General features: G+C 65.5%; 11 protein-coding genes across 11 annotated transcripts in view; 6 read left to right on the top strand and 5 right to left on the bottom strand.

Annotated features, from left to right (window-relative positions):
• Positions 1-811: 811 nt before the first annotated feature.
• Positions 812-3423, top strand: CHLNCDRAFT_140513 (hypothetical protein; the record flags this gene model as incomplete). Its single annotated transcript, XM_005850809.1, has 8 exons — positions 812-844; positions 1136-1375; positions 1514-1762; positions 1882-1989; positions 2083-2313; positions 2458-2568; positions 2806-3023; positions 3165-3423. The coding sequence occupies 8 exons, from the start codon at positions 812-814 to the stop codon at positions 3421-3423; spliced, it is 1449 nt and encodes a 482-aa protein (XP_005850871.1).
• Positions 3424-3885: 462 nt separating this feature from the next.
• Positions 3886-6041, top strand: CHLNCDRAFT_140512 (hypothetical protein; the record flags this gene model as incomplete). The annotated part of the gene is made up of 7 exons (XM_005850808.1): positions 3886-3942; positions 4106-4219; positions 4426-4608; positions 4788-4923; positions 5147-5291; positions 5545-5674; positions 5850-6041. The coding sequence occupies 7 exons, from the start codon at positions 3886-3888 to the stop codon at positions 6039-6041; spliced, it is 957 nt and encodes a 318-aa protein (XP_005850870.1).
• A 283-nt stretch (positions 6042-6324) lies between these two features.
• CHLNCDRAFT_140511 (hypothetical protein) lies at positions 6325-7331 on the bottom strand (the record flags this gene model as incomplete). The annotated part of the gene is made up of 3 exons (XM_005850526.1): positions 6325-6430; positions 6617-6840; positions 7041-7331. The coding sequence occupies 3 exons, from the start codon at positions 7329-7331 to the stop codon at positions 6325-6327; spliced, it is 621 nt and encodes a 206-aa protein (XP_005850588.1).
• Positions 7332-7527: 196 nt separating this feature from the next.
• Positions 7528-10709, top strand: CHLNCDRAFT_34079 (hypothetical protein; the record flags this gene model as incomplete). Its single annotated transcript, XM_005850807.1, has 12 exons — positions 7528-7657; positions 7743-7812; positions 7949-8120; positions 8271-8383; positions 8553-8677; positions 8786-8943; positions 9167-9236; positions 9375-9532; positions 9697-9864; positions 9986-10121; positions 10307-10446; positions 10611-10709. Exons 1-12 carry the CDS (start codon positions 7594-7596, stop codon positions 10707-10709), a joined length of 1473 nt encoding a protein of 490 aa, XP_005850869.1. The 5' UTR covers positions 7528-7593.
• Positions 10710-11165: 456 nt separating this feature from the next.
• CHLNCDRAFT_140509 (expressed protein) lies at positions 11166-12094 on the bottom strand (the record flags this gene model as incomplete). Its single annotated transcript, XM_005850525.1, has 3 exons — positions 11166-11192; positions 11493-11678; positions 11894-12094. 3 exons carry the CDS (start codon positions 12092-12094, stop codon positions 11166-11168), a joined length of 414 nt encoding a protein of 137 aa, XP_005850587.1.
• A 750-nt stretch (positions 12095-12844) lies between these two features.
• CHLNCDRAFT_55999 (cytoplasmic ribosomal protein S13) lies at positions 12845-14353 on the top strand. Its single transcript, XM_005850806.1, has 4 exons — positions 12845-12982; positions 13114-13252; positions 13842-14025; positions 14148-14353. The coding sequence occupies exons 1-4, from the start codon at positions 12887-12889 to the stop codon at positions 14185-14187; spliced, it is 459 nt and encodes a 152-aa protein (XP_005850868.1). The 5' UTR covers positions 12845-12886; the 3' UTR covers positions 14188-14353.
• A 300-nt stretch (positions 14354-14653) lies between these two features.
• CHLNCDRAFT_50253 (hypothetical protein) lies at positions 14654-15883 on the bottom strand (the record flags this gene model as incomplete). The annotated part of the gene is made up of 4 exons (XM_005850524.1): positions 14654-14746; positions 14918-14979; positions 15089-15604; positions 15694-15883. 4 exons carry the CDS (start codon positions 15881-15883, stop codon positions 14654-14656), a joined length of 861 nt encoding a protein of 286 aa, XP_005850586.1.
• Positions 15884-16331: 448 nt separating this feature from the next.
• Positions 16332-19417, top strand: CHLNCDRAFT_29762 (hypothetical protein). The gene is made up of 9 exons (XM_005850805.1): positions 16332-16359; positions 16526-16696; positions 16854-17021; positions 17191-17307; positions 17501-17884; positions 17996-18217; positions 18414-18566; positions 18778-18930; positions 19072-19417. Exons 2-9 carry the CDS (start codon positions 16655-16657, stop codon positions 19258-19260), a joined length of 1428 nt encoding a protein of 475 aa, XP_005850867.1. The 5' UTR covers positions 16332-16359; positions 16526-16654; the 3' UTR covers positions 19261-19417.
• Positions 19418-19456: 39 nt separating this feature from the next.
• CHLNCDRAFT_140505 (hypothetical protein) lies at positions 19457-20935 on the bottom strand (the record flags this gene model as incomplete). Its single annotated transcript, XM_005850523.1, has 7 exons — positions 19457-19583; positions 19664-19738; positions 19838-19985; positions 20073-20229; positions 20379-20407; positions 20497-20700; positions 20815-20935. The coding sequence occupies 7 exons, from the start codon at positions 20933-20935 to the stop codon at positions 19457-19459; spliced, it is 861 nt and encodes a 286-aa protein (XP_005850585.1).
• A 714-nt stretch (positions 20936-21649) lies between these two features.
• On the top strand, positions 21650-23410 carry CHLNCDRAFT_140504 (hypothetical protein; the record flags this gene model as incomplete). The annotated part of the gene is made up of 4 exons (XM_005850804.1): positions 21650-22335; positions 22513-22674; positions 22780-22974; positions 23098-23410. The coding sequence occupies 4 exons, from the start codon at positions 21650-21652 to the stop codon at positions 23408-23410; spliced, it is 1356 nt and encodes a 451-aa protein (XP_005850866.1).
• A 529-nt stretch (positions 23411-23939) lies between these two features.
• CHLNCDRAFT_140503 (hypothetical protein) overlaps positions 23940-25737 on the bottom strand; it is a gene marked incomplete at both ends in the record, with an annotated part of 2944 nt that continues 1146 nt past the window's right edge. Inside the window, 6 exons of the mRNA XM_005850522.1 lie at positions 23940-24171; positions 24373-24524; positions 24770-24880; positions 25140-25283; positions 25371-25478; positions 25598-25729. Coding sequence (XP_005850584.1) covers positions 23940-24171; positions 24373-24524; positions 24770-24880; positions 25140-25283; positions 25371-25478; positions 25598-25729 — 879 coding nt within the window. The remainder of the gene's footprint in view (positions 24172-24372; positions 24525-24769; positions 24881-25139; positions 25284-25370; positions 25479-25597; positions 25730-25737) is intronic.

Below are 25737 nucleotides of genomic sequence, written 5' to 3'. Positions count from 1 at the left end.
CAGCGTGGTGTGGTAGTCTTGAGACAACTGCACGTGCAGGCACCATGTGTTGAGGTAGAGATGCCACATGTTAACCAACAACATGTGCTGTCAGGCTGAGAGTAGAGATTGATCAGCGCGGCAGTGCATTGAAGCGCGGCGACAGCTGCCTGCAGGTGGCAATGGCGCTGGATGGACTTCTAGCAGCCCATGCCGGGATCCTGGATCAGCGTGTGCAAGAGGCTGGTCCAACAACTGCAGCAGCAGCCACTAAATCCAGGCGGGGGAGGGTCTTGTCAGACGGCCGCGCTGCGACGTCGCGCTGGCACCAGCACGGCACCCAAACCGTATCGTGTCAGCACGGCACCCTAAGAATAACCGTATTATACTGATCATGTTGCAATAGATTGCACTGCGCACTGCCCTACCCCCCAGATGTGGGGCCCACCGCGTCTGTTTTGGTCCGCCGTGGCCCTGGCAGCCCTGGCGACCCTCACGACCGCCCATCCCGCCCTCGGTGAGGCCTCAGGCGCCGAAGGTTGGCCGGCAACAAGTGTACTTGTTATTAGGACATTTTACTCGATTGTGCCGGCTGCTCTTGCCACCTGCAGGGTTCACCAAGGTGTGATGAGCCCTGGCAGGGCGCAGGCCGCCGATCGCGAGTCGGGGTTCCCACCTTTTCCGCCCCGCGGCCCCTCGCCGGCCGCACCGGCCGGTGCCGCCCACCAGCGCCGCCCACCAGCCTGCGCCCCCCTGCCCTCTGCAGTGTACGGACCTGAAGTGCGTTTCATGTGACTCGAAGAAGAATCGATGCACCCTGTGCGTGGAGGGCATGTTCCTGGCCTCAAACGGCGTCTGCACCAAGGTGGGTGCTGTGCTGGCGCCGCAGCTCCTGCGCCTCTTCTTCCCCGCTGGCCGCAACCTGTTTCTCCACCACCTTCCTCCGCAGTGCAAAGCCACCGGGTGCAGGACGTGCTCCGCGTCCGGCACCAAATGCACCAAGTGTATGCAAGAGAACATGTACATCCACACGAGTGGGTCGTGCCGTGAGGTGGGTGCCCACGGCTGGAATGGGTAGGGTGGGCCCGTTCTTGCCGCCCTACCGCCCATTGCACAGCTGAAACCTCCCACACACCCACACACCCGCGGGGCGCAGTGCAACATTGACTTTTGCGCAACCTGCAACTCCACCGGGCAGTGCACCAAGTGCTGGGACTCCCTATCGCTTTCAATGTACCTCGCCCCCAACGGCACCTGCCAGTCCTGCGGCGACTACTGTGCCGAATGCCGCCCCGATGGCTCCTGCGCCAAGTGTTGGCCAAACGACAGTTGGACAGAGGATTACACTGAGCCTACCTTCCTGATTGTCAGGGCTCCCAATGGCACCTGCGCCAAGGTGCGAGCGGTGCAGTCAGCGGGCGGGCGCCGTGGGCAGTTATTGCAGCTTGCGCCATGGCCATGCCTTGTGCCGGGTCGGAGGAGCAAGGGACCATGCTGCTGAGCTCCTCAACCTACCCGTCGCCCGGCTGTGCAGTGCACCAAGCACCCCTGGCGCACAGGCTGCCGCGCCTGCAGCGCTGACGGCAGCAAGTGCACCAAGTGTGGCGAGGGCTCTGTGATGATCAACAGCACCTGCCATCCCTGCAAGGACAAAAACTGCGCCGTGTGTAGCCCTTCACCAGAGAAGTGCCAGAAATGCATGAAGAGGCCGGCCTGGGCTGAGTACACCGATGGCTATGGCGTTGCCCCAGTGTACATGGACAGGGAGGGCAACTGCCGCGAGGTGCGGCGTTAATAGAGGAGCAGAGGGCCAGCACCGGGATGCACATCGGCGCTGGCAATGCTGCCAGTGCATGTGCACCACCCACCCGTGGCTCCCGCCCCCTCTTCCTCCTACCGCAGTGCACACACCTGGTTGGCTATGGCTGCAAGGCCTGTGATCAGGACGGCAAATGCAAGCATTGTGATCCCGACACTGGCAGGGTCCTGCGCAATGGCGTCTGTGTGCTGGTGAGCCATTGGCAACCCGCTGCCGTCGACCCACCGTCAGAACAGGCACGCTGATGCCAGGCCCTTGTGTCCCGTGCACCTGCTTCCATGCAGTGTGATGGCTTGGTGGAGCACTGCAATGAATGCACCGCCAAGGGCAAGTGCACTGCCTGCGAAGATGGCTTCCATCTGCGCGGCGGCAAGTGTGTTCCCTGCGACCGCATCGACCCGCTGTGCGAGTATTGGGAGTCAACACCAGTTTGCAGCAAGCGCTGCGCCACCTGCACTTCATGGGGCCCCAACAACACCGCCACCTACCTCGACGGGAATGGCCGCTGCCGGCAGGTGACGCCAATGCCAACGGTGACTGGTGCCTGCCTGCCTGCGTGCCTGACGTGCCTGGCCAAAACCCACCCTGCGCCGCTGCTGGCTGCCGCTCCACCCGCCCCACACATGCCCGTGCGCACTCAACCCCTAGCCTTGCTGCAGTGTATGCCCAACTGCCTCAAGTGCAGCCGAGATGGCCGCTGCCGCACATGTGATTCCGGCTTCCGGCTGGTGGGCTCCATGTGTGTCGAGTGCCGCGACTACAGCGACTGTGTGCGTTGTGGCGACAGGTCTGAAGGGTGTAGCCAGTGCACTCCCGACGGCAAGCGTTGCTTGGCCTGTTGGGACCAGTACAAAGGCGTCCAAAAACAGTGCTTCAAGGTGGGAATTCTCGCCGCTGCCTGCACTACACCCTGGTCTTGGCAGCTGGCCGCCCCACTTGGCCGGCGTGTCACGGCTCCCTGAGCCTACTTGCCGCCATAGCTTGCCTGCAACCCTGCCGCGCTGCAGTGCCTGGTGCCGTTCTGCGACGCATGCTTGACCCCCACCAAGTGCGATGCCTGCGCCTCATACACCTACTTTGGAAATGGGGAGGTAGACACCGGTGTGTACAAGGACGCCAAGACGGGCCAGTGCCGGCAGTGCCAGCGCGGCTGCAGCGAGTGCAACGCCCGCCGCTGCTTATGGGCGAGCGAGGGCTATGTGCTTGTTGGCGGGCAGCCAAAGAGGTGAGGGGCTGCCGGGATGCTTCGCGGGTCGATGTGTCAAGGTTGCACAGATCAGTGCCTGTTGAAGGGTGCCCGTTGGCGGCAGCTGTTGGCTTCCGCCCTGCATTGAGCGCTGCCGGCTGTTGTGCTTCTTTCTTGCAGGTGCGCCGACCCGCTCTGCGTAGAGTGTGACGCTGCCACGCAGAAGAAGTGCTTGAGGTGCAACTCCAAGGAAAGTGGGTCGTACATGTTCCCTGGCGACATATATGTCGGCCCGGCGCCGCCCTACATCGACGCCCGCGGCAAGTGCCACAAGTGCACGGTGAAGGGGTGCGAGCTGTGTGGCATCGATGGGCGCTGCCGGAGGTGCAAGTACGGCTACACCAAGGTGAAGCCGGAGGGCAAGTGCGTGGTGGTGTGACGCAACGCAAGGCGCAGAGTAGGCGTCGACTGGAGCTTTGTTGTAAAGCATAATTGTTACGAAGCGATTGGTACTGAACACACACACACACATGCCATTCGACTTTTAAGAACCAATGCCGCACCCCCGCTCATGCGGGCGGCGGATGAGCTGTCAAAGCGGGGCGATATGTGTGTATCCTCGCTGTCGTTTCCCATCGCCACCTGCAATCGTGCTGGGAACGTTGCTTCGTTGCGTGCTGCTGCGCCGAGCAGTGTACCCTAGTGCCGGGCTGGAAGCACTGGCGCTTGCGCCGCGCTCCTAATGACTCCACTAGCACATCGCACAGCATGCACTTTTGCTGCACCCGGCATGCGTGGCTCGGCGACAGGGTTCGCCCATCTCGCCGGCACCACCGGCAGCTCAAGGGCCAGCAAGACCTCCAGCACCTGCAGCGAGCGGCTCCGACAGCTCCAGGCGCGCATGTCGCTGCAACCCCACCATCAGCCAGGCCGCCGCTCCGTGGCGGCGCGGGTCAAGGTGAGGAGCTCGCACGGCCTACGCAGGCCCGGCTGCCCAGCTGACCGGCTGTAGTCTACCGAGCTGAGCGTCTGTAGTCAGTAACAGGTGTACGATCATGCTCTGGGCTGCCGCCACTACTACCACGGATCACACCGATCCTTCCCGTCCCTGCCGCGTGCAGCCTGGCGAAACGCCGGAGCAGGCGCTTGAGCGGCGGCTGCGTGAGTCGGCTCAGGTGGAGGAGCGGGTCATCGACATCGTGGATCAGGCAGACTGGGAGCGCCAGCTGAAGCAGGTTGGCGGCTCGCCAGCTGGGTCAGCAAACCCGGCGACTGCGATGATCGCCGCCTGTGCCCACTTCCACTCCGCCAGCCTCATCTTGTGCTTCCACATTGCTGCCCGCCGTGGTTCTCTGCAGCACTGCTGCCGCGTGCTCCCTCCTGCAAACCGCACCGCTGATCGCGTGCTCCCCACCCCTCCCGCCACCCCTCCTCCCGCCAGGCGGGCGACAAGCTGGTTGTGCTCAACGTGCAGAGCGACCACGTGTGCCAGACGGGGCTGGAGGAGGCGGAGCTGCAGTGGAAGGCGGACCAGAAGGCGGCGCTGGAGCCGTGCAGCGGGCTGAAGCACACCTTTGCACGCACCGCACGCGAGTGCAAGGATGTCGTGTTCCTGTCGCTGGAGGTGGGCTGCCGCCTTGGCGTGCCTTGGCAAAGCCTGCCTTGGTACAGGCTTGAAGAAAGCATGTGCATGTGTGGCCGGTTGCCACCAGCGCGGGAGGGAGCCGCTTGGCTGGCTGCGTTGCTGAGCGCTTGCAGCTACCTCACCTCCTCCCGCTGCCGTCGCTGCCGTCCTCCCTGCAGGCCGACACCGACGAGGGCTCTGAGCTGTGTGATGTTCTGGGGGTGGAGGTGCTGCCCACGGTGCAGTTCTGGAAGGGCGGGGAGAAGGTGTGGGAGCACCGCGGCGTGGTGCGCCTGGACCAGACGCTCGGGGAAGGTGGGCGGGGCGGGGCGGGAGGGAGGAGGCTGGCGAGCGGGCGGAGGGAGGAGGGGCATGCGGGCGAAGGCTGGGGCCAGACCCGTGGCCCTGCCCCGCATGCCCACTCTCCCCCAACAACCAGCCCAACACCCAAAGCACGTGCGCCGCGCTCCCCGCGCCACCACCGCTTCCCACACAACCGCCCCCGGCCCGCCCCCGCCCCTGGCCCCCCCCACCGCAGGCGTGCTGTACTACGGCGATACCGCCGCCAACAACGTCAAGGCCAGCAGCATCATCACCGAGCTGGGCTCCAAGCAGGAGCTGGCCGACTTTGTGGCGGCCCAGCCGGAGCGCGTGCTCACGGTGGTGGATGTGTCGCTGCTCAGGTGCGGGACATCCGCCAGGTGGAGGCGGGAGTGGTGGGCACGCGGGTCGTGCAATGCTGGCCAGCAGGCTGGTGGTCAGCAGCAGGTCCAGGCCCCCAGGTCTTGCAGTGGGGCCCCTGTGGTGCCAGCTGCACCCGCGGCAGAGCCCGGCAGCCAGACAGCCCTGTCCGCCAGACAGCCCTGTCCGCTGCCCCCAGCCAGCCGCCTGCCTGCCGCCCTCACCGCCCCCGCCCTCGCCGTGCCTCCCCTGCAGCGCCTCCCCCTGCGTGCACATCTACCCTGCCGTGCTGGCGCTGGCCACCAACTTTGTGGGCTACGCCGCCTTTGCGCGCCTGCTGGGCGACGACAAGCCGCAGCTGCTGGCGGAGCTGGACATCAAGGAGGTGCGGTGTGCGGCAGGAGGCAGGGTGGTGTGCGGGGTGGCGGGATGGCAGGGCACTGGCGGCGGGCGTGGCGGCCACAGGAGTTGAGCAACCCGGGGTGTGGAATGAGGGGCGCCTTTGCTAGGCCCAGGGCCGTGCATGCCACCGCGGCTGCCTGCCACCCTCCGCCCTGCAGGTGCCCACCTTTCTGTTCTACCGCAACGGCCAGGAGGTGGGGCGCCACGTGGGCAGCAGCCGCGGGGACCTGATAGGCCAGATATTGGCGCAGCAGGCCAAGCTGGGCATCCAGGCGCCGCCGCCGCCCGGCGCCGGCCAGCCGCGCGAGAAGCGGCCCATGCGTCGCGGGCGCATCAAGCTGGAGCGGTGAAGCGGCCATTGCAGCCCCAGACACGCCCACCCCTGTACAGCCTGATGTTTGTAGGCTGGAGTTTTCCCTGTATGCCCCTGCAGTTTTTCTGCTCTGTACATTTGACCTGCAGCATTCCCAGTTTTGTCCTGATGTGTTGTGACAGCAAGATTGTGATGAGACCCAGAACACATAGCGCACGGCTGAGGCTGCTCTGAGGTGGCGAGCCAAGCTGCCGGGCGCAGCCCTTGGCGTGCATGGCACCAGCCGCGCCAGCTCTGTGCTCTGCCTGCGCCCTCCTCCATCATGTGCGAAGCTCCTTGGCGGTGCGCTGGCGCAGGTAGTACAGCTTGGCGCGCCGCACCTTGCGGCTGCTCAGTACCTTCATCTCGGTGATGTGTGGAGAGTAGCTGCGGGAGCGGGGTGCGGGCGGGGCACGCAGGCCGTGTGGGCAGGCGGGCGGGGCTGCCGAGCCAAGCGCCGTGCTGGGTGGCAGCCTGAGCGGCAGAAGCAGATGTGTGGTGCCACAGCCTTGCGGGCAGCCGCGCCTGCCAACTCCCACCGCCGCTCCACCCCCACCGCCGCCCCGCACTCACAGCGGGAAGGTGCGCTCTATGCCGCCCGAGGCGCCGTAGATGTTGCGCAGCGTGAAGGTTGTGCGCACTGAGCGGTTGCGGCGCGCGATGCAGATGCCCTTGAACACCGTCACGCGCCGCTTGTTCTCCGGCACAGATAGCCGCAGCTCGATCACGTCGCCGGGCCCAAACACGGGCCGCCTCAGCTCCGCCGCCATCTCGCTCTCCCGCTCCGCCTCCAGCGTCTGCGGGGTAGGTTGGAGGGCGGCAACAGGTGGGACGACAGACGTGGCATGAGGGCAGGGATACAGCACGCGCAACACCACAAAACAGTGCATGCGTTGATTCATGCCTCGTCGGCCGCTGCTGCTGCTGCACGGTCCTCCTCGGCACACACGAAGATCCAGCGGTCTCCCAGCACCAGCAGCAGTAGAGTAATGCTCACCGTCAGCAGGTGCTGCATGCGCTTGGGCAGGATTTTACGCTTCTTCAGCTCCCGCGTCGGCGTCCAAGGAGATGGCGGCGGCGGCGCCGTCTGCTGCTGGCCAGTGGGGGCCGCGGCGGCGCTCTGCGCTGCCCAGGATTGCTGCCTGAACCCCCTGAAGCTCAGCAATCTCGTCAAGGCCCGGGGTTCTAGCTGCACAGCCGATGCAGCGGGGTTGGTCAGGCATTCCCGGCTGGCGCAGGCCAACGCGCTCCTGGCCATGTACAGGGCCTGCCGCAACGCCTGAGACATGCTGGGCGGTCCGCGGGCTGCCAAGAAGAGGGTTGGGAGGTGGCGCGTGGGTGGGGCGATGGCGCCCCTGATTGCATTGATTTGCAACTTGCTGGATCGCTTGCCAATGAGACAAGTTAATGGCGGCCTCATTGGCTTTCACAGCATGGTCGCAGCAGACACCTCTGCGTTGTACGCAAGGTGGCGGCCTTTGCGCATTTGAAAACTCGCTGCTGATCAGGACTGCACAATCGAGGTGCGGACCTGACAGTGTCGAGCCCTGATGCTGCGCAAAACAACGCAGTCTCTCAGCTCTAAGCTGAGCGGAGGGCAGGTGGCCCTGCCAGGCAAGCCTGGGGCTTTGGACAGCCGCCAGGGGATGTCGGTGCAGCGGATGGCCGCCCTGAGCTTTGGGTTCCCCCCTGCCTGCAGCACTGGTCAGAGCCATGGGCACCCGCACCGAGTATGACACCTTTGGGCCGCTGGAGGTGCCAGAGGACAAGTGAGCCGGCGCCTGGCGGCCATGAACCGAGATGCCACAAACCCTGCACGCCGGCGGGGTGACTCAGCCGTGCGGCGGCGGCACGTGTTGTGTCGTGCCCTGCCCTGCCAACCACTCCCTGCCCTGCGCTTTGCAGGCTGTGGGGTGCGCAGACGCAGCGGTCCATCCAGAACTTCAAGATTGGGGGGCCCACGGAGCGCATGCCGGAGCCTGTGGTGCGCGCGTTTGGCGTGCTCAAGGGCGCTGCCGCCAAGGTCAACATGGACCTCGGCGTGCTCGACCCCAAGATTGGCAACGCTGTGGTGCAGGTGTGTGGAGGGGCTGGGTAGGGTCCTGGGGATGCAGTCTCGACGAGGACGAGGAGGAGAGGAGGCCGCCACGGCTGCTGGTCAGCTTGCGGGCGTTGCCTGCAGGGTGGAGCGCCATGATGGATGCCTGCCTGCCGTACCTGCCTGCAGGCGGCCCAGGAGGTGGCCGAGGGCAAGCTTTCCGACAACTTCCCGCTGGTGGTGTGGCAGACCGGCTCCGGCACGCAGTCAAACATGAATGCCAATGAGGTCATCGCCAACAGGTGCGCTGTCGCACGCTTGCTGGTCCGGGGACGGCATGGGCAAGGGCAAGCCGCATGGCGAGGACTCGGCCCCGGCTCGACTGAGCAGCCTGCTCTGGGACGGAGTGGTGCGCTGGAGGCCGACCTTACCTTGGTGCCCGCGCCGGCTGTGTTCTTGCCGCCGGTGCAGGGCCATCCAGCTGCTGGGCGGCAGCCTGGGCGACAAGGGCGTGGTGCACCCCAACGACCACGTCAACAAGGGCCAGTCCTCCAACGACACATTCCCCACGGTCATGTACATCGCGGGCGTCACGGGTGGGCACCTTTCTGCTGACCTGGCGCCTTGGCAGGCTCCCCTGCCGCTCATCGCCCCGGCCCTGCTTCGCCTCCGAGGAGCCCCCCCGGCGTGTCCCCTCCATGCAGAGATCCACGAGCGGCTGCTGCCGGGACTGAAGCACCTGCACGGCACGCTGGATGCCAAGTCGAAGGAGTTTGACAAGATCATCAAGATCGGGCGCACGCACACGCAGGACGCCACGCCGCTCACGCTGGGCCAGGAGTTCAGCGGATACGCCACGCAGGTGGGCGGGTGCTGCTGCTGCGGCACTTGCTTGGGTGTGGGTGAGGGTGGCTGGCGAGGGTGGCTGGCGAGGTGCAGGCAGGAGGGCAGAGGGTGCAGCAGGGCGTCGAGTTGGGGCTGCAGGCGGCGCAATAGACAGCTGGATGTGTTCCAGCACAAAAGGCAGGCTGGATGCGCACGGGGCGACCTCATGTGTTCATCCTCACACCTTGGCTGGGGCGCAGGTTGAGTATGGCATCGCTCGTGTGGAGGCGGCGCTGCCGCGGCTCTGCATGCTGGCGCAGGGCGGCACAGGTGGGGCGGCGGCCCTGGAGGAGCGGCCAGCCAGGGGGCGCCTGCCCGCGGCAACCAGCTGTGCTGTGCCCATCAAAACCATGCATCACACCTGCTGCTGCTTGCCTCTGACGGCCCTCCCTTGCTCCTGCCCCGCAGCCGTGGGCACCGGCCTCAACGCCAAGATTGGTTTTGCGGAGAAGGTGGCGGCCACCGTGGCCGAGGACACGGGGTACCCCTTTGTGACCGCGCCCAACAAGTTTGAGGCGCTGGCGGCGCACGATGCGGTGGTGGAGATGAGCGGCGCGCTCAACACGGTGCACGCCGCTTCCCCTGCCGCCCAGCCACCTCCTGCCTGGTCAACTGCTGCCGCTGGCCACTGCCTGCGCACCCATCGTGCTGCTGCTGGCCTGGCCTGCTTCCTGGCGCGCGCATGCCGCGGCTCAACTCCACCCGGCCGCCTCCTGGGCCTCCCCTGCAGATTGCGGTCAGCCTAATGAAGGTGGCCAACGACATCCGCTTCCTGGGGTCGGGCCCGCGCTGCGGCCTGGGCGAGCTGCAGCTGCCGGAGAACGAGCCCGGCAGCAGCATCATGCCCGGCAAGGTCAACCCCACGCAGTGCGAGGCGCTGACCATGGTCTGCGCACAGGTGGGCGGCGGCGGTGGGGAGGGGCCAGAGCCGCGACCCGCAGGCACGCCCCCACCCAAACTTGCACCCAGTGCCTGCTGAGCTGCCTGCGCCCCTGCCCCCCCCTCGTTCCCACTGCCAGGTGATGGGCAACCACGTGGCCGTGACCGTGGGCGGCTGCAGCGGACACTTTGAGCTCAACGTGTTCAAGCCCATGCTCATCCGCAACCTGCTGCACTCCACGCGCCTGCTGGGAGACGCCGCCGTGTCCTTCACCGGTGGGCGGGCGAGCTGCGGCAAAGCAGCCGGTGGATGCTGACGCGGCTGTGGCAGTGGCTGGGGTCGCCCAGGCGGCTGCCACTGGCGCTGGGAAGCTCAGGTCCAGGCAGCGGCGCTGCCTGAACCTGGGCACCACAACCGCCGCCCACCCTGCCCTGCGCCCCGTTCCCCCGGTCCCCTGCAGACAACTGCGTGTCGGGCATTGTTGCCAACGAGGGCCGCATCGCACAGCTGCTGCACGAGTCGCTCATGCTGGTCACCGCCCTGAACAACAAGATCGGCTACGACAAGGCCGCCGCCATCGCCAAGAAGGCGCACAAGGAGGTGGGGCGCCTGCGTGCGCCTGCCTGCTGACTCAGTGCGCCAGCCTGAAGATTCGGCAGGCCTGCCTGCCTGCTGGGTTGCTCTCCCGAGAACGCAGCCGTGCCCCTGCCTGCCCCATGCACCTGCTGACGTGCGCTGCGTCTCCTCGCGTGCCCGCCATGCAGGGCAGCACCCTGAAGCAGGCGGCGCTGGCGCTGGGCCACTGCACCGATGCGGAGTTTGATGCCTGGGTGCGCCCCGAGGACATGATTGCGCCCAAGTGATCCAGCTGCTGCACGCCAACCCGCACTGTAAGAGTGGGCGGCGCCGCATGCTGGGGCGGCGGGAGGTAGATGAATGGCCCGCCTTCCCCGGCACACGGCGTGCCGCCTGTGAAGGAATTTCTTCCGCTCTGCTGGTCCCGACCACTGTTGCTGGGCTGCGCCGTTGATGCACCTGCCCAACACTGTCCCCTTCTCTCCTTCCACTGTGTACTGCCAGTTTTGAGTTGCACGCTGCTACTTTGTTGTTAAACAAGAGAAATGTCGCGCCAAGCATGGGCAGCAAAATGGAAGAAAGGCAGGGAAAGCTGGCTGCATTGACAGCTGGGGGCAGGGGGTGACGCCACGCTGCCTGGCACGACAGGTGTTGGGACCCATAAAAATACAGCGCAAGGGCCATCGTGCTGGCTCGCAGCTCGTTTCCAACATGATGCTGTGTGGCTCCAGGCAATGGGCATGTCAAGCCGTGTAACTGATCCTGAATATCTGCAGAATACAGACAAAAGCAGCAACAGGCGCTCGGTGCCTGCCCGTGTCCTTAGCCCCTTGACAAGCTGCAAAACAAGTTGCCAAACAAGTCCAATGCACTGGAGAAACACAACACTCCTAGCTTGCCGATCACTCACGTCATTGTGCTGCACACATGAAAGGGACAAAACAGCACGAGGGCCAGTCAACACCAGCATCGGTGCACAACACAGCGCCGCCAGCAGGCCCAGCTCGCAAGACGCCACCCCGGTTGCCTGCTGCCGCTTTCCGCAAGCAGCTGCCTCCATCGCAGCCCACCTCTGTCAGGTTGGCCAGCTTCTCGTTCAGGTCCTTGATGCGCTCTCGGTGGCTCTTGGAGGCCGCCTTCTTGGCGCGCTGCTCCTCGTACTTGAGGTAGTGCGCCTCCGCCTTCTTCTCCGCCTCGGTGCGGCGGTCCACCACCGCAGACGGGTCCAGCACCACGCCGTCCTTGGTCACCTTGCCCTGGCACGAGCGCGGGCATGGCGTGGGAGGAAGGGTGAGCAGCAGAGCAATTTGGGCAGCAGCAGCAGCAGCTAAGACAGCATGGCAGTGCAATGCTGTGGAGAGAGAGCCTCATGTTGTGGAGAGAGAGCCATGCCAGTGCATGCTGCTCTTTCTGTGCCCTGGAATCTGTGCCCTGGAAGCTAGAGGAAACGGCTCCTGTCCCCCCAGCTCACCTGGTGTTGCTGCTGGTCGCCACCCTCGCCGCCCGCTGTGGCCGCATCCTGCTGCGCCTGCTGGTCGCCATCGGCGGGCACTATCGCCTGTGCATCCGCCGCCGCCGCCGACTTCTTCTTCTTCTTCTTGACGCCGCCCTTGAGCTGCGACACATCCACGCCGCCCTTGAGCTTCAGCTTGCCGCCCACAAATGTCGACATGGCTGGCTCGCTCTACGCGAGTAGATAGACTTGTCTCGGGCGCAGCGCCTAGTCCTGACGCCGGGGCTCGGCCGTCACGTAGTGATACGCAATCAGTAGGACGGCAATGATAAGGCCCAGGACGTTCTGAGCGGCGGGACAGCGGCAGCAGAGCAGTGAGCGACGGGGGCAGGCAGCGACGGCGGCGGCGTGGCTGCGGCAAGCCAGGGGCTCCCGTTGCCCCGCCCCTTGGGCCCTACGCCACGCTACCCCTTGAGCTGCCGAACAAGCGCCCCAGCTGCCATGCAGGCTGCCTGCAGGCGGGGCCGTGATCGCTGGAGCGCTCCAGACGCTTTTCTCCTGGTGCTGTTGCAACTCACCCCGAACCGGCCCAAGTCTCTGTCGTCAACCATAGGCGATCGAGGGTGCCGAGGGGCGCTGCACCAGGAGACTGCTCTCTACAGATGAGCGGCAGCGTCGTGAGCTACTGCTGCGGAGAACTGGACGAAACCAGGGAGAGTAGCTGAACTGCAGGGCTCTTCAACTTTGGAGCTGCATGGGCCCGACCCCGTGGCGCGCGCCTGCAGCCCAAATTCCAGGCTCCCGCCTATCCCGGCCTCTTTAATCGTTGAGCAGGTGGGGTACTGGCTGGCCTGCAAGGCTTGGGAGAGCCTGGAATGGCTTGGGGGGGCTGGTGTGCGTCCCGCCATCACGGCCGCTGCAGCCCTGTGCAGCGTGCAGCGCACTCATCAGCTTCTGGCCGTGCCTGCCGCAGGTTGTAGCTCGGCGTGGGGGCAACAAAAGCCGGCCACCATGGGTCGCATGCACAGCAATGGCAAGGGCAAGAGCCGCTCGGCTCTGCCCTACAAGCGCACCTCGCCCTCTTGGCTGAAGATCACCACCGCCGAGGTGCGGCGCGGCGGGGCTGGCGGTGGCGGCACTCACTAGCGCCGCTGCACCACAAGGAACAAGCCTGCCTCTGTTGCTGAGCCCTGCTGCTTGGCCGCTGCTCATGTGAGGCCCTCCTTCCGCACCTGCAGGTGGGTGACACCATTGCCAAGATGGCCAAGAAGGGCATGACCCCCTCCCAGATCGGCGTGCTGCTGCGCGACAGCCACGGCATTGCCCAGGTCAAGAGCGTGACGGGCTCCAAGATCCTGCGCATCCTCAAGGGCCAGGGTGAGCACCCGGGCGCTGCTGGAAAGAACACCGCGCTGGCCGGCTGGGCTGGAGCAGCTGCAGCAGGCGCAGCCGAGGAATCCAGCGGCAGCGGGATAGTTGGCTGTGACGTGCTGCGTGTGTCCTGCCGCTCGTGTCGGCGCTGCCTGCCTCTGCCTGTCTGTGCCTGGGCGCCGGCTTGACCGGCAGGCGCTGCCTGCTCACGGCTCCACCGCGAGAGCTGCTGCCTGCCGTCATCAACCGGGAGCTGCTGCTGCTGCATCGGCCCTCGCGGGCCGCGCATGCACGCTCATGCTCGCCGCGAGCATGGGGAGAGCCCGGCGGCGGCGACGGCCTCGTGCCTCTCCCACCCGACCGGCGCCAGTACCCTGCCTCCCGCCCCGACAGCAAGTGGCGCTCGGTCCCCCGTTCGCGGGGGGCTGGCCCACTTTGCTCGAGCGCACCGTATGCGAATGCGTTCCGGTAGCCGCGCCCCGCCTCTGTGCGGGGCCGCGTGCGGCTGGCGCATCTTGCTGGTGTCTCGCGCCCAAGACCGACGTCGCCCCGGCACGCCGCCCCCGGCCCCCGGCCTCTCCCGCCCCTGGCGCAGGCCTGGCCCCCGAGCTGCCCGAGGATCTGTACCACATGATCAAGAAGGCTGTGTCCATGCGCAAGCACTTGGAGGCCAACCGCAAGGACAAGGACGGCAAGTTCCACCTCATCCTGGTGGAGTCGCGCATCCACCGCCTGGCCAGGTACTACAAGAAGACCAAGAGGCTGCCCCCCAACTGGAAGTGAGTGGAGCATTTCCCGCCGGTTCAGCGTTGTTGCTTTGGATGTGCCCTGCATGATGCACCGCATATCGCGCCCCAGCAGCCTGCCTGACCCCTGCCACCTGCCCCTCCCCCACCTGCAGGTACGAGTCCGCCACCGCCTCCGCCCTGGTGCAGGGTTAAGCGGCAGGCCTGAGCTGCCAGAAGGGGCAGCGCAGCTCTGGAGGCAGCAGCTTCCCTTCGCATTTAGCACAGCGCAGCGTGGTTGACCGCGCGCTGGGATCGACTGTTGCACGGTGCTGGTGCTGTTGACCGCACCGAATGATGTAACAGGAGGCTGATTTGTTTAATGCTGGTTTACAGAGAGAGCAGGGGCGGAGCTGGACAAACATCGACTTGAGAGCAAAGGGATTTGGGGTTGCAGGGAGCAGCAAAGCGGGGAACAGAAGTGTGTGATATGGCGCAGAAAGGGGGAGGAAACAGTAAGTAATCAACTGCGCACATGTTCGCACATGCAACAGGCGCGCATTGAAAATTTGTGCGTTTTTACAGGGGCTGCAGGTACAGGCTGCGAAAAGGCGCAGCAAGGTATTGGGTGGGTGACTGGCTTGCTGGTCCGGGCTGGCCCCGCGTCAGCGGCGCTGCCGCCTCAAGACACCACCTTGAGGCCCTGTGCCAGCTGGTCCAGCACAACGTGGCACACCGCACAGGTGATGAAGACCCCGGAAACATCCATCACAACCTGCAGGCAGCAGTTGCAGGGTAGTTTTTTTTTTTGGTCATGAAGGAAGAGAGGTAATGAACATGAAGCTGAGATGGATTGGTTTGGTCACATGGGGCGTGCAGCGAGAGCAGGGTGGCCTCCCCACATCAGCATCAAGCATCCACCAAACTTCAAGCCCAGCAGGCACACCTGTATGCTTGTCCCCGCATTGGCCGGATCCACGCCCGCCCGTGCCAGCGCAAAGGGCAGCCCTGCAATTTGTTATGCACACTGCTGGTGAATCGCTGGGAAAGGGTGGTTACGCCTGACAATGAGCCGTGCAGCCTGCCAGCCGCCATGGTGCAATCTGGTCGTGCTCACCAGTGCCCGCCAGTACGGAGCACAGCACAATGAGGAAGAGCGAGATGGAGATGGCGGTTGCGTTGAGCGGGTCGCCATTGGTGATGTAGACGCGCACCCAGCCGCCCGCCGCCAGGCCCAGCCCCAGCATGAGCCCCACCGCCAGCTGCTGCTGCATTGCGCGGCGGATGCCCGCTGCTGTGGGCTTCAGGCTGCCGGTGGCCAGGCCGCGGATGATCTTGATGGCAGACTGGTTGCCCGCGTTGCCCCCCGCACCCACCAGCATGGTGAGGAACAGGGTGACCACCAGGTGCTCCTTCAGCAGGTCCTGGTAGCTGTCCAGCACGAAGGAGGACATCGACTGCAGCACCAGCAGGCCCAGCAGCCACCGCCCGCGGCTCCACGCCTCGGCCGCCACGCTGCGCTCTGCCGGCGGCGTGTTGATGATGCCCGGCAGCTCGCAAAACTCCAGGTCGGGGTCCCCCTCATCGCACCGCACGGCCTCCTTCTTGCCCCACTCCTCCAGCACCTTGACTTCTGCAGGCGGGAGCGACAGAGGAGGATGAGGCCGGGCAGAGGCAGCAGGGCGGCACAACGAGCTGCGGCGGGGGGTGTGGCAAGCTTACCGTCCTCGACAGCGGCCGGCAGCTGCGTGCTGCTGGCCCGGCGGTGCATGGTGGTGCCGTGCAGGGTGTGGGTGGCGTGCAGGCCCGCTGACGAGACGTGGCCCAGCACGCTGCCGGTGGCGGCGCCACTCCCGCCGCCCTTCTGCGGGTGCGGGGGCCGCAAAGCAGCCGCCTTTCCGGGCGCTGTCATGCCGGAATGCGTGTGCAGGCACCTGACGTCCAGCCTGCTGTGTGCACGAGAGAATCGGAGAGTGGCCATTCGGAGGCGGCTGAAACGGAGGTCCGGGCTGGTTCTAGCAGCACCCAGCCCTACTAGTGGCGTGGGCAAAGCACCTGATCCAATTGTGGCGGCCCTGGGAGGGGCTGGTAGTGCCCACCTGTACCTCGGTGCCGATGCTGAGGCTGTGAGAACGCAAGCACAACGCACCAACCAATTCTGTGAGTCGTGAGTAGTTAATGGCAACAGTGACATCATACATGCAGTGACATTGCACATTGACGCAGTCTGCAGGGCACCCAAAACCCGCTAGCCTCCTTTGAGCAGTCGCGCCAACCGCCATGGATGGTGCTGTAGGCCCTCCAGCCCGCAAGCGGCACAAGAGCAGCAATGGGGACGTGACTGGGGCGGCCAAGTTCAGCCGTGGGCCCGAGGTGGCCACCCGCAGGGTGAGCAGATGCAGCAGAGACACTGAGCGCAGCCAGCAGCCCAGCCTGGAGCCCTGCACATTTCGCCGCCACCCACCCGCCTCTCGACTTGCCGTGCACCCGGCCGGCAGCGAGCAACTCCCTCAGCCCTCCTCCTGCCTGCCACCCACTCCCACCCGCCCTGCAGATAGAGGACAAGAAGCTCAAGGGGCGCCTGCGGTACAGCGAGAAGGTGGTGAGCGATGCGCAGGCGGCGGCGGCCAAGGTGGACGAGTGGCTGCTGCCCAGCGATGCGGGCGAGCTGGAGGCGGAGGGCATGGAGCGCACCTGGCGCTTCAGCCAGCAGGATATTGTGGAGGTGGGTGTGACGTGGTGGAGGATGGATGACCAGGCCGCCGGCAGCCACGCCGCTGCTCTTTGCTTCTCTCGTCAGCCGCTGGCGCCTGGGACATTTTGCTCGTCTGTGCGAGTCTTCATGCGCCACGCCTCTCTCCGCTCCTGCTGCTGCCCTGCAGGCTGTGGATGCGGGTGCGGGGCGCAAGGTGTTTGACCTGCAGCTGGACCAGCTGGGGCCCTACTCGCTCGACTTCTCCCGCAGCGGGCGCCACATGCTGCTGGCGGGGCGCAAGGGCCACCTGGCGCTCATGGACTGGCAGCGCACGCGGCTCATCTGCGAAGTGCAGGTGGGGTGGTGCCAGGGGGGGCAGCTGGGGAGGCACCCAGCTGCATAGCACACTAAGCGATGTGTGTCGCTTCCCTGGCTGGCTGCCCTCCCTGCCGCCACCTGCTGTTATTGGCGGTTGCTACCCTGCCGCCCACGCCTGCCTCGCCTCGCCATGCCGACTTCCGCAGGTCAAGGAGACCACGCACGACATCAAGTTCCTGCACAACGAGCAGTTCTTCGCTGCAGCCCAGAAGAAGTATGTGTACATCTACGACAAGCGGGGGCTGGAGGTGCACTGCCTCAAGGTGCGCCCCCTAGGGTGGTGGCAGGCTGGAGGCGCGCGGAGCATTGCATGAGAGTGCGGTGTTCGCGTGGGTGTGGAGGGTTGCGCAAGCATGGCAAGCGTCGTCGGCAGTTGGAGCCTGGCTTCATTGTAGCTGAATGCAGGGAAATCCACCCTGTTCCTGGCCCCTCCCCTGCCCTAACCTGCCCCTGCAGGACACGACCGAGGCGACGCGGCTGGAGTTCTTGCCCCATCACTTCCTGCTCTGCTCGGTGGGCGCCACCGGCGTGCTGCGGTACCAAGACACATCCACTGGCCAGGTTGTGGCCACGCACCGCACCCGGCAGGGCGCCTGCGACGTGCTGCGCCAGAACCCGTGGAACGGCGTGCTGTGCCTGGGCCACGGCAACGGCACGGTGACGATGTGGACGCCCAACATCACCACGCCCGTGGTGCGCATGCTGTGCCACCACGGCCCCGTGCGCTCGCTGGCGGCAGACACCCAGGGGCGCCACCTGGCCACCACCGGCGCCGACGGCCAGGCAAGCGCACGCCAGCTGCTCCTGCTGCTGCGGTCGTCGATGTTGCTGCTGCTGGCAGTTGCGCCACCAGAAGCGGTGGCCCTGTTCCTGTCGCTCCCACACCCACCCAGCCCTCTTGCTGCCTCCCTCCCTCCACCCACCTCCACCCCCCCACACACACACCTGCAGGTCAAGGTGTGGGACCTGCGCATGCTGCGCCCGCTGCACGCCTACTTCTCCCCCTCCCCCGCCGAGTGCTGCGACATCAGCCAGCGAGGCCTGCTGGCGGTGGGGTACGGCCGCAGGGTGCAGGTGTGGCGGGACGCGCTGGGCAGCAAGGCGCAGAGCCCCTACATGACGCACACGCTGGCGGGCGGCACGCTGCGGGACTTGCGCTTCTGCCCCTACGAGGTGCGCCCGCCTGGCAGCCCGCCTGCCATGCTTTTGGCTTTGTTCGTGTCGCCGCTCTTCTGCGCCTTGCAGCAGCCCAGCCTGCAAGCTCCCATCCTCATTCCTGCGCTGCTTGCCTCTGCCCTCCCTAACTCCCCTACACTCTGGCCGCTGCCCTCCGCAATCCCCGCACCCTTGGCCCCGGTACCCCCTGCAGGATGTGCTGGGCATCGGCCACAGCGGCGGCGTGTCCACCATGCTGGTCCCCGGCGCGGGCGAGCCCAACTACGACTCGTTTGTGGCAAACCCTTTCCAGACCAGCAAGCAGCGGCGCGAGGCGGAGGTGCACAGCCTGCTGGACAAGCTGCAGGTGAGGGCGCTTGGCGGCAGGGCCTGGGGGGAAAACGAGTACTGCTGGAGGCTCCCTGGTTGCAGTTTGGGAGGTGCTGCCGGTGCCATGCCCCCTGCTGTTGGCGGCGTTGTTGCCTGCGTTGCCTGAAGCCTCGATGCACTGTTGAAATCACTCCCCCCTCGCCCCACCCTGACCCTGGTGCCACTCCTGGCCCCGCCCCCTTGCGCAGCCGGCCATGATTGTGCTCGACCCCGGGGAGATCACGCGGGTTGTGCGTGAGCCGCGGGACGTGCAGAAGGAAAAGCAGGCGGCAGCGCAGGAGGCCAACCGCGCCCGGCTGGAGGAGCAGCGGCAGAAGAACGAGGAGAAGAAGCGGATGAAGGTGGGGGTGGTTGGGCCTGTTGCAGCCCAGGGCAGGCTGCGGTCAACGGTATGCCGGCCCCTGCCCACCTCCTCACACACCTCCTGACGACCGGTTTGTTCCGCTGCTGCTGTCGCCCTCCGCCACCTCCTCTTGCCGCAGGGCAAGAACAAGCCGTCGCGGCGGCAGCGCAAGAAGCAGGCCAACATCGTCGAAGAGCGCAAGCCGGGGATCAAGGCGCGCATGCGGGAGCAGGGCGTCAGCGCCGAGTTTGGGCACAAGCAGCCGCGGGCAGAGCCAGGGGTGCCGGCAGACGTGCCGCGGGCGCTGCATCGCTTCTTCAAGAAGTGAATTTGACACCTTGCACCGAGGTGCTGCTCACATGCTCTCATTTGCCATGCCGCCCCATTCGTGTGTGCCTCCATTGCCTCCTGCCCCATCTCTGCTGCTCCATTGCGCCCGCTTTTTCTCAGCCACATCACTCGCACTCGTGCAAAACAACAAGCTAGCCTCAGGTGCTGGCTTGATAGCCAGCCCCATCAGTGCATTATGCGGGACTGGCTTCGTCAGCTGGCGCACCGCTGCCATCCTGGGCCGCATCTACTGCCGCAGTGCTGCACGTCTCCAGGCTTGCTGCTTCGGTGTATGCCACAAACGGCAGCACATCTTGCAGCCTGCGGAGAGGGCAACATGCGAGACAACTTCGAGGCACGCAGAGTGGCCAACCCTGCGGTTTGCATCAAGGTAGCTTTACCTGGCGACCAGCAGCGAGAGCACAGTGCCGCCGACAAGCACCACCAGAGGGATCTCAATCAGCTCCTGGTAGAACCTGCATCAGGGGCACAAGGTACCCACAGAATCGTGTCCATATGTGCTGGACACAAGACACGCTCTGCACCGAGGTCAACCAGCTCCTCCCTTCACTCACCGTGGCGGCATGGCATTCACCAGCGTCGACTTGGCCGCTTCCAGCAGCCGCCGTGCCGCCACCAGGCCGACAAAAGGGATGGCCAGCTGCCAGCGTATGCTGCGCAGCAATGCCCGGCTGCGATCGACCGCCGCCATGCCAGAGACACCTGCACGGACAGCGGAGAGCACAGCCAGCGGTATGAGCAGACTGCCACCTTCCTGTCGCAAGTCCAACTTGACTACTGCCCACTCACCCTCCACAGCTGCGGCAGGGCCGGCGCCTTGCAGGTCGAGGATGAGGGGCAGCGTGAGGGGGATGGTGACGACAGCCAGGCTGGCAAAGGTCAGAGGCACCACCGCCGATGCCACCAGCAGCTCCACAAGGAACATGCGGCCCCACAGGGAGCCAATCTGCAGGGGCCGGTGGGGCAGTGGGGGCCACTTAGGCTGGGTGATCTGCCCAAGAACAGGAGAGAGCTGCGGGAGCGTGCCTGCTGTCGCATGGATGCCAGCGACTTGAGCCCATGCCTGATGCCCCGCAGCGGCTGCCACAGGGGCACAGACGCCCCGTCCTCCTGCTCTCCCTTGCCTGCAAATCAGAGGGAGGAGCGTGCCTTGAGAGTTTGCCCCCTGCACTGCCCCACATACAATGTGTCGTCGTCACATGTTTTGTCCCACCTGCTTGCTGGCAGAAGAGGATGGTGGCCAGCGCCGCCCAGCTCTTCACGCCCACGACGACGGGGAATGTGAGCAGGAAGAAGACAAAGGTGAGCGGCTGGTAGCCGGTCTGGAAGTTGGCCAGCTGCGGGTCCACCGACAGCCACCACATGTTGCCTATGGCGGCGGGCGACAGCGCGCCTCCTAGCAGGAACGCCACCGCAGCTGCAATACCATGAAAACCGAGGCACAGCAAGCGCTATCTGTCAGTGCCAGGACTTGCCCCTCTCCGGCTGCCCCTCTCCGGCTGCCGGGCTGGCGCCCCAACCAATTGCGCACCTTCATTGGTGGCGCGATGGGAGATGCGGTGCAGCAGGAACACGGCTGCGTCTGCTATCGCATGCGCTGTCAGCAGCGGCCACAGGTTGCGATGCACCAGCGACACGCAGGTCTGTAGCATCGTGCGCCACAGCTGCGGTGCACGCTGCGGCTGCGCCGGCAGAGGGGTTGGCGTCACTGGCTGCTCCTGTGCCGGCACATGAGGCTGGCTGGATGCTACTAGTGGCGCTGAGGTTTGAGAGTCGCTGCCGTCACCGCCAGTTTGGATCGTGGCACACGGGGGCCGCGCCCGGCCGCCGGCCGCCGCCCGGCAGGTGGAGGCGGCAGGCGGCGGTTGACGCTGACGCTGCTCACGGCGCTGATCCTTGCCCCGACGCTGCACCGCCCCACAACGCCGGCGATGCAGCACAGAAGCAGCAGGTGTTGTCGCAGGGGGCTGTGAAATGATCATTTTGACTTGAATTGGCAGACACAGAGTTGGATGGACTCAAGAAGGTCTTGGCCGACGCCGGTGTATCAGTGTAGAGCATACACCTTGCTGTACTGCCCTGCTGCCCCCTCCCTGCTTTAAAAAGATTGCATGCATTGGTGCAACATTAGCTGCGTAAGATTGCCTTCGTGCTGCGGCAAACAAGCACCGCCGTGCAGCAGGATGTTGCTCCCAACTCGAATGAGCCCCGATGGACTGCAGGCAATGCAGAGGAGCTGCTTGGCTAGCGGTCGAGGTACCGAGATGTCAAATGCATGCGGAGGTTGAATCCAATTCTCGCCCTGCACCACGCCGCCCGCCTCACCGCCGCCGTATAGGCTCTTCGTTGCCTGTTTGCCTGCAGTGATGTGGAGGCAACGGGCTGGAGCAGCAGCTCTCAGGCACAGCCAGCATGCTGCACGCAGTTCCTTGGCGGCAGCACCTGCAGCAGCAGCGGCGCCAGACGCCCCCGCTGCAGCTGAGCAGGCCGCAAAGCCGCCGCCGCAACTGGAGCCGCTGCCGGCGGCGCAGCTGGCACGGAATGCGGCCTTGGTTGAGCGGCTCCGGGGCCAGCTGATGCTCGCGCCGCTGACGCGGGGAGGCTGCCTGCCGTTCCGCCGGCTGTGCGCAGCTCACGGGGCCAAGGTGACCTACTCGGAGATGGCCTTTGCTCGCCAGCTGCTCAAGGGCAACCGCAAGGAGCTTGCCATCCTGCGGCGGGCAGGCAACGAGCAGTGCTATGGAGTGCAGATCGCGACCAACGTCATCGACGAGGGCGTCCGGGCGGGCGTGCTGGTGGCAGAGGCAGGCGCCGACTTTCTGGACCTCAACTGCGGGTGTCCCATCTACGAGGCCACGCGGCGCGGGCTGGGCGCCGCGCTGCTGCGCAAGCCCCACAAGCTGGCACGTCTGGTCAACGGCATCGCGGCGCGCCTGCCCCTGCCCCTCACCGTCAAGATCCGGCTGGGGGAGAGCGCCGACAAGATCAACGTGCACGAGATGGTGGGGCTGCTGGAGCAGGCGGGCGCCGCGGCGGTGACGGTGCACGGCAGGTGCGGCGCGTCGGATTGTGTTTTTTATGAGCGCTTCGCATCGATGGCATGCCTGCCTGTGCGCCTGAGGGTGCCACCTGCCGTTCCTGTGGCCCGAGCGCCTGCCTGATGTGGCGCTGCCGCCCTGGCTGCCCTCCTCACCCTGGCCGGCCTGCTCAACCTGCGCCTGGTGAGCAGGACCATGGAGCAGCGGTACAAAAAGGCAGCCGACTGGGAGCTGGTGCAGCAGGTGGCCGCACAGCACAGCGTGCCGCTCGTAGGCAACGGCGACGTGCTGACGCACTACGAGGTGCGGCGGCGCCTGGACAGCCACGGCCTGCTGACTGTGATGGTGGGCAGGTGAGGGCGGGCTGGGGCGCCGCTGCCTTGCTGGCATGGCTGAGCAAGGCTGCCGGTCCCCGCGACGCCTCGCAGAGACATCAGGCCTGCCTGCCGCGCCTGCAGGGGTGCGCTGATCAAGCCCTGGCTGTTCCAGGAGGTCAAGGAGGGGCGGGAGCTGTGCCCCACCGCATCTGAGCGGGTGGGCATCTACCGCCAGCTGGTGGCGTACATGAAGGAGCACTTTCGGGATGACGCGCGTGGCAAGCGCGCCGCCTTCTACTTCCTCCCCTGGCATTTCAACTTCTTTGCCCGCTACCGGTGGGCATGCAGCTGCAGCTGTTGCGTGCCCCAGCTGCTGAGTGCAAAACCTCCTGTTTGGCTGAGCGGCCAGCGCAAACAACTCGGTCCCTGCCGCCCCCTGCCCCGCCTCCCATCCTGCAGCCCCATGCCAGAGGCCGTGTATGGCGCTGCCTCGCTGCAGCAGCCGCTGCTGAGCACGCGCTGGGACAGCATCGCCTGCGGCGAGCTGGGGGAGACGGTGGAGGGGCTGGCGCCGCTGGAGCGCCTGCTGCGGTGCGAGAACGAGGCGGCCTTTGGGCCCATCGCCGACGCGCTGTGGGAGGCGGCGTGCGATGCAGACGCAGAGGCGGCGCTGGTGCGCCTGGCGGCAGGCAACTTGCTGGAGTGGGAGGAGGAGCTACGGGCGGGCGGCAGCCGCGGCGGGCGGCGGGAGGAAGCCCAGGCGCAGGGCTGAGCATTGATGCTATGACCTTTCCCTCGTCTGCAATTATGCCTGAGCAAGGCCTCTTATGCGGCAGCAAGAAGCAAGAGCCAGTAGGATTCCTGGGCAGGTGTGCCGGGCGATGCCACGGGGCCACCCTGGCGGCCAGCAGCTGGAGGCGCAGCATATGCAGGTAAGATTGGATTTGCAGGAGTGGCCTGGCGCAGCTCGTGCAACAACGTCATAATGTGGCTGGACATTGTCTAGCCAAGGCGCAGCACTCTGTCCAGCAGGTTCGGGTGTCGAGGGCGGCGCAGCACACAGTGCAGCTGGCTCCAGCAGCTGATTGGTGCCACCTGTCATAATGAGCGGTGCAATTCTGCTATGCCTGTATCATTGGAATGACCATGCAGGAGGCTGGCCACAGTTCAAAAGTGCAGGGTGACGGTGCAGCGCTAACAACAACAAGGAAGGCAGCTACATAGTGGCATTGACCTCAACATCAATTGCGTCTTAACATTCATCTCGCTTCTACATCGCTTCCTGCTCTGCCGCCGCCGCATCACACCACCATGCACTTGCCCTCCGGCTTCACCTTTGAGTAGCCGTACTCGCACCTCCGGCAGCGCCCATCGATGCCACACAGCTCGCACCCCTTCACCGTGCACTCGTGGCACTTGCCGCGGGCGTCCATGTATACACCTACGTAGGGCGGCGTCGGGCTGAACTCGCGGCAGCTCGAGCACTTCTTCTGGGTGGCGGCGTCACACTCTACGCAGAGCGGGTCGGCGCACCTGCAAGAAAGAAGCACAACAGCCGGCTCAATGCAGGGCGTGACCCAACAGCTGCCGCCAACGGGCACCCTTCAACAGGCACTGATCTGTGCAACCTTGACACATCGACCCGCGAAGCATCCTGGCAGCCCTTCACCTCTTTGGCTGCCCCCCAACAAGCACAAGCCCTCGCTCGCCCATAAGCAGCGGCGGGCGTTGCACTCGCTGCAGCCGCGCTGGCACTGCCGGCACTGGCCCGTCTTGGCGTCCTTGTACACACCGGTGTCTACCTCCCCATTTCCAAAGTAGGTGTATGAGGCGCAGGCAGCGCACTTGGTGGGGGTCAAGCATGAGTCGCAGAGCGGCACTAGGCACTGCAACACGGTAGGGTTGCAGGCAAGCTATGGCGGCAGGTAGGCTCAGGGAGCCATGACACGCCGGCCAAGAGGGGCGGCCAGCTGCCAAGACCAGGGTGTAGTGCAGGCAGCGGCGATTATCCTCACCTTGAAGCACTGTTTTGGACGCCTTTGTACTGGTCCCAACAGGCCAAGCAGCGCTTGCCATCGGGGGTGCACTTGCTGCAGCCTCCAAACGGCTCGCCGCCTTCCGTGCACGGCACACAGGAGCTGTAGTCGCGGCACTCAACACACTTGGAGCCCACCAGCCGGAAGCCGGAAGCACATGTGCGGCAGCGGCCATCTCGGCTGCACTTGAGGCAGTTGGGTATACACTGCAGCGAGGCCAGGGAGTGGGTGCGCACGGGCATGTGTGGGTGGGCGGGTGGAGCGGCAGCCGGCAGAGGTGTGCGGGGTGGGCTTCGGCCAGGCATGTCAAGCAGGCAGGCAGGCCGGCCCCAGTCACCGTTGGCATTGGTGTCACCTGCCGGCAGCGGCCATTCCAGTCGAGGTGGGTGGCGGTTATGTTGGGCCCCATGAGACCAATGGGACCAATGGCCATGAAATGCAACTGGCGCAGCGCTTGCTGCAGACTGGTGTCGACTCCCAATACTCGCAGAACGGGTCGACGCGGTCGCAGGGAACACACTTGCCGCCACGCAGATGGAAGCCATCTTCGCAGGCAGTGCACTTGCCCTTGGCGGTGCATTCATAGCAGTGCTCCACCAGGCCGTCACACTGCATGGGAGCAAGCGCACGGGACACAAACGCCTAGCATCAGCATGTATGTTATGACGGTTAGTCGAGGGTTGTCAACTGGCTCACCGGCACGCAGGCGCCATTACGCAGGACCCTGCCAGTGTCGGGATCACAATGCTTGCACTTGCCGTCCTGATCACAGGCCTTGCAGCCATAGCCAACCATGTGCGTGCACTGCGGGAGGAGGAAGAGGGGGCGGGAGCCACGGGTGGGTGGCGCACATGCACTGGCAGCATTGCCAGCGCCGATTTGCATCCCGGTGCTGGCCCTCTGCTCCTCTATTAACGCCGCACCTCGCGGCAGTTGCCCTCCCTGTCCATGTACACAGGCCCGTAGTCGCTTTCGGCGTACTCAGCCCAGGCAGGCCTCTTCATGCACTTCTGGCACTTGTCTGGTGAAGGGCTGCACACGGCGCAGTTTTCGTCCTTGCAGG

This window comes from Chlorella variabilis (genome assembly GCF_000147415.1).
Source record: "Chlorella variabilis unplaced genomic scaffold CHLNCscaffold_3, whole genome shotgun sequence".
Lineage (NCBI taxonomy): Eukaryota > Viridiplantae > Chlorophyta > Trebouxiophyceae > Chlorellales > Chlorellaceae > Chlorella > Chlorella variabilis.
The sequence above is the reverse complement of the archived record's forward strand: the minus strand, read 5'-3'. Positions and strand labels throughout refer to the sequence as shown.